The 10,367-nt window shown below is 47.6% G+C and overlaps 1 protein-coding gene across 1 annotated transcript in view; it reads left to right on the top strand.

Moving 5' to 3' along the window:
• LIMD1 (LIM domain containing 1) overlaps positions 1-10,136 on the top strand; it is a 72,935-nt gene extending 62,799 nt beyond the window's left edge. Inside the window, exons 5-8 of the mRNA XM_082663431.1 lie at positions 3,381-3,511; positions 4,127-4,178; positions 4,694-4,762; positions 5,915-10,136. Coding sequence (XP_082519557.1) covers positions 3,381-3,511; positions 4,127-4,178; positions 4,694-4,762; positions 5,915-6,052 — 390 coding nt within the window. The 3' untranslated portion in view covers positions 6,053-10,136. The remainder of the gene's footprint in view (positions 1-3,380; positions 3,512-4,126; positions 4,179-4,693; positions 4,763-5,914) is intronic.
• Positions 10,137-10,367: the final 231 nt, after the last annotated feature.

The raw sequence follows: 10,367 nt of genomic DNA on the forward strand, positions 1-10,367 counted from the left end.
TTCTCTGAGCTTGTCCTGGGCCTCAGTGCCTTTATCTTTTGAGTGGGGAGACAGTTCTTCCTTCCTGGCCTCCTTTTAGGGTAAGGTTGTGAGGTTAATGAATACAGAGTTCTTATTTTCTCAGGGATCAAATTGCTCACCATTGGAGAACAGCCCTATCGAATTTCTTTAATATATTGGTCAGAGAAAATCGTTATATAACATTCTACTAGTTGAAAGAGTTAAATTCCTCTCTAAGCTGAGCCATTAATTCCATCATAGAGAAGGGAATTGCTAGTCATTGTTTTTGTTTGTTTGTTTGTTTGTTTACCTTTTTAATTGAGAAACAACTCAGAGGGTGCGCATCTTAAGTGTACAGCTGAATGAATTTTTATATATGTATATACCTATGTGTAAACACCACACAGATCAAGGTATAGAACGTTTCCAACATCCAGAAAGACCCTCTCCCACAAAGATACCCACTGTTCTGACCTCTATTGCCCCAGGCTGGTGCTGGAACTTCATACAGGTGGATTCATATAGTATAGATTCCTTTGGGTCAGCCTTTTCTCACTTAGAAAAGTGTTTTTGAGATTCATCCATGTTGTTGTCTGGGTTGGTAGTTCATTTATTCTCATTGCTAAGTAGAATTCCATTGTATGGATATAGCACCCTTTATTTATCCATCCTCCTGAAGAGGGGGACTTGGGTGTTATCCAGTTTTTGGCAATTTATGAATAAGTTGCTCTTATGCATGTCTTTGGCGGACATAAACACTCATTTCTTCCGGTTTTATGCTGATAGGTATAAAACAGTGAACCAAAGCTGTCCCTGTTTGTGAACAGATGCTGTTGCCGTCCAGGCTCTGACACCGCACAGCACAGCCTGGCCCTGTGAGCGGTGTCCTGAGAAGCGGCTAAGGCCTTGCTAGGAATGCGGCCCTCCAGCCATTCCGCCAGGGGAGGCAGGCCCAAGCCACACACCCTCACCCCTACCTTCCCCAAGTGCCTGCCCAACTCCACAGGGCTCCATTTCTTTAGCAGATTTTGTCCTTGATTTTAGAGCCCTTCTGACAAACCCACCACATATGAGGCCAACAGTGTCCAAATTTATGAACATGACTATACACTGCTCTTACCTGTGGGTATCCTAAGCCTTCTTTGGGCCTCAAGGTATTTCATTTATCTATTACTACATGACAAGCCACCCCAGAACTTAGTGGTTTAAAACAACAGTGATTTATTATTTATCATGATTCCATGGGTCAGGAATTAGGTCAAGGCTCTGCAGGGCGATTCTTCTGCTCCATGTGGCATTAGCTAGGGTCACTTACTCAGCTGTGTGTGGCACAAGATGATCTCTCACCCTCCAGGCCTCTCTCCCACGGCTACTAATCTTACTCAGTAGTCTAGCCTGGACTTCCTTTCAGCAAGAGAGAGGAAGTAGCAGCTGCCAATTTTCTTACATCCTTGACTTTAAAATCTCAGAACATCATTTCTTCCTCATTCTATTGATCAAAGAAAGTCACAAGGCCAATCCCAATTCAAGGGAAGCGGGGAACTGAATCTTGGAGACCATCTCCACCTCATGGGATAACACGAAGTCACACTCCTCTCAGACTTGAAAACTTTCAGCGAATGACTGGTAGTGACACTTATTTTTAAAAATAGAACCCTTAATTGCCACCAAGAATTATAATAATACAGAGAAAGGTTCCTTCAGTTACCATTCTTGGTTCTCCAGCAGAATTCAGTTGTGCAACTCTTGGTGTAAATTGTCCGTCTCTGCTCCATCTTTGTTAGTAGAGGGGAATACTCTGGGCTTGGAGGTTGGGCATTTTCCCACATGAAAAAATTTATTACACCTAGTCAGAATGCAGCAAAATGGTATCTTTATCCTACCATACTTCTGGCGCAGTGTGGGTTAAATTAATTTAAGGGTCTATTTCTGCCAAGACAGCATTAGTCTGGGGGCCAAATGCATTCCAAGGTCCAGATTGCCGAGGGGACTCTGAAGCCCAGCCAGTTGTTCTTCCTACTTTGGCAGCTTGAGGGGCCTGGAACATTAGTGAAATCCTAGAGGGGATGAGGAAGCTTGAAAGCTGAGCTTTCAGAGGCGAGCTGGGCTGGCATGACGTCCGCCCGGTGCCCCCCAGCTGCAGTGTGTGAGGTGCGGCATGGCCAGAGCACAGCATGGCTTTCCCACAGGACTTACGATGCTCCGCCAAGGTTCTCGTTGGTCCCAAGTCCCCTCCTTCTGCCTGTCGGGAGGCTTTCTGTGTGGCCCCACTCAGGGATGCTCATGACCATTCCGTACACTTCTTGCCTACGGTGTTTCGGTGCAGGCTTGCTGGTGTTGATTCCATAGTTCTGTTGTTTGTGCTAAGTTTCATGGTGCAGGTAATCACAGAAATGAATCTGCTACTGAGTCATCAGAGATGCTTTCAACTGCAGGTTACAGAAAGCCCAGACTCAACTCAAACCAATGGTTCTCAAACTTTAGCATGCATCAGAATCACTCTATTAAAACACCCATTGCTGGAACAGGGCCCAAGAATGTGCATTGTAAACAAGTTCCCAAGGGTTGCTGATGCTGCAGGTGCAGGGACCATACTTTGAGAACCACTGACTTAATAGGAAAAAGTGTTTTATCTCACCTAAGAGGTTTGGAGGGAGGCAGTTCCATGGTGAGTTAATTTGGTGACTCACTGACACCACCGTAGACAGGACGTTCTTTCCCTCTCTTCTCTCTCCCACCCTCCGCATCTAGGCTCTGTTCTGGTTTCAGGATGGCCTCGTACAGTTCCAGGTATCAGTCACATCCAGATCAAATGATGCCGAGAGGAAGAAGGTGCATGGGGCTTTCTCCTCACTGTGTTTAAAAGCAGCAGCAGCAAAGAGGCTTTACTTGCAATTGGATTTGAGATAATCCGGGGCCGAGTCACGGGCTTCCGGATTATCGCGCTGCAGAGTCAAAGCTGCTTAGTAGGGGCACCCAGGAGAGAGAAATTAAGAGGTTTTTCCCAAGCTCTTCCATTTCCTTGTGGAGTTTCCTTTAATCTTTCCATGTATTTGCTGCTTCCCAAATCTGAGGTGGAGCCTTTCATGGCCCTGCTTTGCATTATTTCCTGCAGAGAATCATGTTTTCTGATTGAGAACCCTCCCTTCTGGAGGTTTGTGAAGTGCAGGAGAATGATACCATTTGGTTTCCTCCTCTTTATACCTGTAACTAGGTTAGCCTTTCCTGCCCCCATCATTGCTTGACCTGGTCCAAGTGAAACTGGGATGAGGGTGGCAGTTGCTCATATGGACCCTCAGCCTGGTGTGTCTCTCCCTTCCACTGGCACTGCCTTCCCTATAATCCCAGCTGAGTCCTAACCTCTTCCTGTGCACCCCCAGATCCTTCAGGCCCTGGGGAAGTCCTACCACCCCGGCTGCTTCCGCTGTGTCATCTGTAATGAGTGTTTGGACGGGGTACCCTTCACTGTGGACTCAGAGAACAAGATCTACTGTGTCCGGGATTACCACAAGTAAGGAGAGCCACTCGTGTAAGCCACACTGGCTGAAACTCAGCAGGGTGGAGGGTGGGGACCTGCTGAGGCACGTCTGCAGGCTGCTTGCACTGTTGTCGACAGTGCAGCGAACGTGCAATGGTTTTGAGGGGTGTAGCACGGGCCTCGGGGGTCAGTGGATGCCCGTGCAGACAGGAACTGGTTAAAGAATTACGTTTACTGGAAAAACAGGACCAAAAAACCTATAATCAGATTCCTGACGAGGCCTCTGGAGGAATGTGCCAAGCCCTGTGGCTCCAGCCTTACCAAACTTCAAAAGGCCCTGATTCAGGGCTGGTCTCCACCACCCTCGGTTTGCCTGGGCCTGTATGAGGCACCATGAGGGGGGTAAACAGGTCAGCCTCCAGCCCTAGCAGAGTGAGAGGGGGCAAATGCACTTTTTACCTCTGAGGAACAATCCCAAAGCAATAGTCCCAGGAGTGTGCCAGGTCTGTCTTTATAGACGAACTAGAGGGATTCATGTGAAGAGTGATGGGTGGGAGGCAGGGCCGGGCCAGCGAGGAAGGCTCCAGGCACAAGTCTCCCCGAAACACCTCAATATGCCCTTCACTGCTTCTTTGCTTCTCCCACCAGGGTGTTGGCCCCCAAGTGTGCAGCCTGTGGCCTTCCCATCCTTCCACCTGAGGTAAGATGCTTTTTCAGTTCTGCTCCTGGGGTCTTCCAAGAGATGAATATTTCCCTGGGTCATTTACAAGATCTGTGTCCTGTCCTTATACCTTTGTAAAAATACTTCTAAAATCTCAGCTCTGAGATAAATGGTGTCTTCACCAAGAAGCCCATTTCTCATTAGCTGCCTTCCCTAGCCCAGTGTCCTTCTTATGCCCTGTTTGTCCCTGTAATTGGGTCACATTCTCTGACTTGATACTAACTCCCAGGTTAGATGATGAGCAGATGAACAAGACCAAGTAGGTGGTTTTTTCACTGTTGACTCTGACATTCCAGATGGTAGAACTGCATCCCTCTCAGTTCTCTCATCTACTCTATGTGTCCTTTTTTCTGCTGGTGTTAGTATCCACTACTGATTCCTGCACTTCTCCTAAGGCCACCTACTTGCTGCCCCAGAACCCTCCCCCACCCTCCTGGCAGCGGAGCCCAATGGCCCCCCATATAGCCTCTGGTTCTTGCTTTCCTTTGGTCCAGGGCTCAGATGAGACCATCCGAGTCGTGTCCATGGACAGAGACTACCACGTGGAGTGTTACCACTGCGAGGTAGGCCCCTCCCTGCCCTAGAAGGCCCCCAAAACCCATCCTAGAAGTCCAAGAGGAAAGCATCTTGGGTTGATGGAGGCAGGATGTGGGCAAGGGGCTGCCCTCCAGAGCTGACAGAAGAAGTGGGGTGAAGCCTGATTTGGTGGTGGGGGGAGGGAGGTTGGAGAAGATGCATAAAAGTCTTTACTGTTTTCTCCATGTTTGTAACCACCAAGTCCTGAGCCGGTCACAGCTGCTCTCCCTGAAGCCACAGAGTGGGAGGGTCACGGGGAGTGTGGGTTTCAGGTCCTTTTGGGGGGCCAGATTGTCAGGCAGGTGTGTGATTTGAGGAATAGACTCCCTCCCCTCCAGCTTGTAGTCTGTTCTATCTGCTGGGAACCCCTTTCTCAACCGAGCCCTGAAAATCATGAAGAAACCCCCCTTGGAAACAGGCATGTCGCTGGTTGGTGTAAAGGCAGGTGGAGCCCATCTGTCCCTTCTCTGTTGTGTCACACTCCAGGCTGAAGGAGTCAGTGGTGCCCCATGACTGTCAGGAGAGCCAGAGGTTGTGAAGGGTGCAAACGCGTTAAGTGCTTGTGAAATTTCAACCAGAATTGAGTGGATTCACCCAAGGAAGGAGATTTATTTTGTGATGCTGTGGGTAGGGAGAACAATGAGTGTGGGTGACATATAGCTTGATCCCACTGCCAGCATGGAAGAAATAGGTGGGAATCACTGTTGGTTGGTACCCCAGGTGCTGGAAAAAAAGGTAAAGACACTTGCTCAACTGTGCTTTTATTCAACCCAATATATACAAAACGTTATCGCTTCAACATGCAGTTGAGAGAAAAAAATTTTCCTGAGATATTTTATATCCTTTTTCTGTCCTAAGTTTTGGAAATCTGGTGTGTGTGTTTGCACTGACATGACATCTCATTTCTGACCAGCCCCATTCCAAGTGCCGGAGAGCTTCATGTGGCCAGTGTTGGACAGTACAGTCCAGACCCTCACTGGGCTGGAGCTGCGTGTCTCCGCACCGGCATTTTTTTTTGCCCGGAAAGAATCACACAGCGCCCTCTGCTGGTTGTACGGGACTGTGTGTGGCCTTTGTGTCACTCTTGCAGTCTGTTTTGTTTTGTTTCGTCACCACTGGATATTTTTGCCTCACCCCAGGACTGCGGTCTGGAGCTCAATGATGAAGATGGTCACCGCTGCTACCCCCTGGAGGACCACCTGTTCTGTCACTCCTGCCACATCAAGAGGCTGGAGAAGGGTCACTCATCCACAGCCCTTCACCAGCACCACTTCTAGCCAGAGCCTCCTGCAGATCTCATGGTGGGGAGGAGCCAGGGTTGCACCATGAGGAGTCCGCGGGTTAATTCCTGTCACCCCTGGGGACGGATTGGGATTGGGGGAGTGGAGGGGAGGCAGGTGCCTTTCCTTTAAACAAGGAGGGGATCCCTGCTGGTCTGGGATTATGTATTTTTTTCACTGCTGCCACACCCTCATCAGATTACTCAGGAAGAAACCCCAGCAAGCCCGTGGCATGTGACAGGAGATCTCATTAGTGTGACTGAATGAACCTTCCTGTCCCCTCTGGGAAGAGTTCACACTTCAGTGGGAAAGGTTTGCACTGAAGAGAGATTTCAGCTGCCGATATGTTCAATCCTTTCCCTCCCCTTTGGAAAATACCTGCACCCAAACACCCCCTCCCAACCCCTCCCCCGCCCCACACACACCATAATTTAAGATTTCCTTCCACTCCAGAGCTTCAGTTCTTCTGTAGAATGGCTGCAAATTTTAATTGCATCATCGCAAGAGGGATGCTCTGACGTGTGCTTTGTATCTTAGGAAGAATTCACTTGGTAAAGCAGAGCCAAGGTTTGAAATAAGTGAGATGGGGTTTTCTCCTTGTAGCCTAATATCATTCTGTGTGCCCCTGGAAATCTTCACTCCTTTAAAGGCAGCTGGCGGCCTGATGGAGGATTGATCCTGTTCTAGGAAAGTGTGCTTTGGGATGAGAACTTGGTGCAGGCGCCAGGCCTCTTTTGCCCGCCTGTTGTGCTTTTTTTCCTCTGGAGCTCTCAAGAATCTGGGACTTCAGAGTTCCCCCTGCAAAGGCTGGTCTCGGGATCTTTCGTGGGGATCCTCTTATGCCTATTTTCGCTTCTTTAACAATGGACTTTGGGGAAGTGTGCCCACATACTGAGACCTGACCCCTTATTAATGAGGAGAGTTTTTGTGTGTAAGATCTCAAAGCCAGCCTGGGAGAGAGTGCCTGAGCATAAGTTATGATATTCATTTCACAGGTCCCTCTCTTGCCAATTCAGGTATTATGCTTGAAGAAACCAGTATAAGGTACACTGCTTTTGTCTGTTTTTTTTTTTTTCTTTCTGTAAAAATTGTTTCCCTCTACTTTCAGTCTCCCACACACAAAAAATACCTCACAGATAAGAGCTTCAGATTAAGGAGGAATTTGGCCATCACACTGGACTCAGCCAGTGTGTGTTAGGAACCTCTGGCTTCACCCAGGTCAGACCAGTGGGTCAGGGCACTGTAATCTTAACTAAAGTTCAGCTGGGAATAGATCTGATTGATACTGGGTGCTCCTGCCTTATGCATTTCATCATGCTGGCTCCCCGGGATGGCAAGGGCTAAGGGGGGGCCACCTACTGGCAGGATTTCAAGGCCACCTCTGCACTGAAGAGGCAAAATGTGCCCTGTGTGTCACACTCCTGAGGCCAGAGGTCAGTACCCCTGGGTATTTCAATGAGAAGAAAGTGTGAGAAAAAGGTTGGCTGGCATTTGGCTTCTCAGCCCACGGGGAGGGACCCTGGGCCTTTTCGCAGGAGGGCAGGGGCCATCTCACCACTGCCAGCCAGGCTGGGAGCATCTGCTCTCTGCCGCCTCACCTCACATCCAGAGGGAGGGGATTGGGTGGCTGGGGCCTCGGAGGGCGTCAGTGGAACCCAAAGGCACAGGGACTCACAGACTATTCACTGGGCCCAGTTCTAAGCCTCTAAACCATGCTTTGACTCCTTTGGTAGCAGTTGCCTGTAAGAAGCACAGAAATGGCACCATGGATTGTCTTTTCCGTTTTTGTTAAATTCATTCTGCTGGAATCCTTTGGCCAGATGTCACTTCAGCCCAAGCTGTGTGATTCTACTGGTTCCTTTTCACAGGCTGAGCCTCCTAAAAACCCATGAGTGTTTATATGAGGGCTAAAAATCCAGGGGGTGGGGAGGTGAACCCTGGGGTCCCCCCTCCCTTCCCAGCATACCATCCAGCTCAGCCTTGGCAAGGCTGGTGGGCAGATGGAGCCAGCCAGTATGTCTCAACCTGTCTCTGCCAACCTAGGATTATTTCTGGCCTTGATGACACACCTTTGCTCCACTATCAAGTCAAGCAGAGGAAAGAAAATTGCCTTGGAGCCACATCAGAAGTAGCAGGGATTTGTTTGCAACTTGGTAACAGTTGACCCTTGAACAGCATGGGTCTGAACTGCATGGGTCTGAACTGCATGGGTCCATTTATATGTGGATAATTTTCAGTAGTAAATACTGCAGTCAGTACTACACGAGATCTGTGGTTGGTTGAATCCACGCTGCGGAGGGACCACGGTTACGGACGGCCGACTGTAAGTTATATGAGGATTAACCCTTAAGTTGTTCAAGGCATAACTGTAGTTTAAAAATCTGATTCACTTTTTAAATGAAATTTTTTTTTTTTTTTTTTGCGGTACGCGGGCCTCTCACCGCTGTGGCCTCTCCCGTTGCGGAGCACAGGCTCCGGACGCGCAGGCCCAGCCGCCATGGCTCACGGGCCCAGCTGCTCCGCGGCACGCGGGATCCTCCCGGACCGGGGCACGAACCCGCGTCCCCTGCATCGGCAGGCGGACTCCCAACCACTGCGCCACCAGGGAAGCCCCTAAATGAAATTTTTAAAGTGTCCTTGATTGAGGCAATTTTGATATCTCAGCAAATATTTTATACTGCTGAAGAAGAACAATAAGAGAATTTCTAGACACCCTAGAAATCTGAGAGGCAACTTCTCTTACTGTCAGTGTCCCTGGAGAGGGTAATGGGTAGGAATCTCCTACCAGTTTTGTCTCCTCCTCAGGCCCTTGCAAAAAAGCCATGAATAGATGCCCACTTACCTGGTATTTTAAACTTTCTATAAATTATTAGCCAAATAGAGCTATAATGGGGTTGTATTTATAGGCATGTAGAAAGAACACACAAGCACTTCGTAGACCAGGATGAATAAGTTTGTTTTAAAAGGTAGAGCAGATAGCCTTGAGTTCCCTAGATGACTCGTGGACTTTAGATAAACAAGAATTATGGCCTGATTCCAGATGCCAAAGCCAGCCTCCAGCCTTCTCCCTTGCCTCACTTTGCCCTCTAGTTTTTTCTTGTCATTTTTCCCCCCCAGCTAGGGTCATTCAAAAACGGCCTGAGTGATCTGAGAAAAGCCAGGAATGCAGTTTGGCCTGTCATAGCAGGATCCTCTCTCTCTGACATTATCCTCCCCTCTGTGGTTGAGTAGAGAGTGATTCGTTCATTTTTCACACAGAAGGGCATTGAGTCCTGTTGGGTCATTGCCTGCACGTGGCGGCAGGACTTTCCATTTCTCCGTGGTTAGTGCTTGAGCGAAAGCCTCTTTCAGCTGAGTCCACTGAGGTTGTGCCACTGAGTCCTGGGTGGCCGGTGGGATTACCAAGGAGTTCTGATTGCTTTCAAGTGCTGCCATCACCTTGTTTCCGTGGACTTGAGTTACCCAAGATGAAAAACAGAAATGTTAGAATTTGAGAGAATGATCTGGAATTCATACTCCTTTGCAGGCTGTTTTTGTGTGCCGTTTCCCACGTGTGTGAAAGTATGAGAGCTATGATGGCTGCTAGTGCCCTTGCAAAGAATGTGTGCAAGACTTGACCCCAAACCATTGTTGCTTGATGCACTTGTTAAAACTGTCGACCAGGAAACCAAGTGCTTTGTATTCTCCTTTGTGCCAGGAATGAGTCCTAATTTCCCAGTTACTATTGGAAGTAACTATTAAAAGCAGTAGGAAAAAGATGAGGAAGATGTGTTAGCTATCAATTGTTCTGAGCCAGAACTGGACAGATATGGGAAATTTCTATATAGTGTATGAAAATTTCACTCTGCAGGGAAATTATTTTCCCCTGTGTCTCTTCTTTTACTTTAATTGATTCAAAATATTGTTCCTGTAAAATTATTCAAAATTTTACTGTTACTATAAAATTATTCAGAATATTGTTACCATAAAATTATTCAAAATATTGTTAACTATAAAATTATTCAAAAATTTACTGTTACTATAAAATTATTCCAAATATCATGACAATAAAACTGCCTTAATTTGTAGACTATTAAAGTGATCTCCAACATAATCATGTTTACTGGGTCTGCTTTTGTGTGTATGGAGTAAGCAGATGGGGCTTTTTGCTAACGGGATTTGGTCTTTTAGAGCTCTCGATTCTTTTTTTTTCTTTCTTTCTTTTCCATTATGGTTGATCACAGGACATTGAATATAGTTCCCTGTGCTATACAGTAGGACCTTGTTGTTTATCCATTCTGTATGTAATAGTTTGCATCTGCTAATCCCAAAC

The sequence above is a fragment of the Grampus griseus genome (genome assembly GCF_964374135.1).
Source record: "Grampus griseus genome assembly, chromosome: 10".
NCBI lineage: Eukaryota > Metazoa > Chordata > Mammalia > Artiodactyla > Delphinidae > Grampus > Grampus griseus.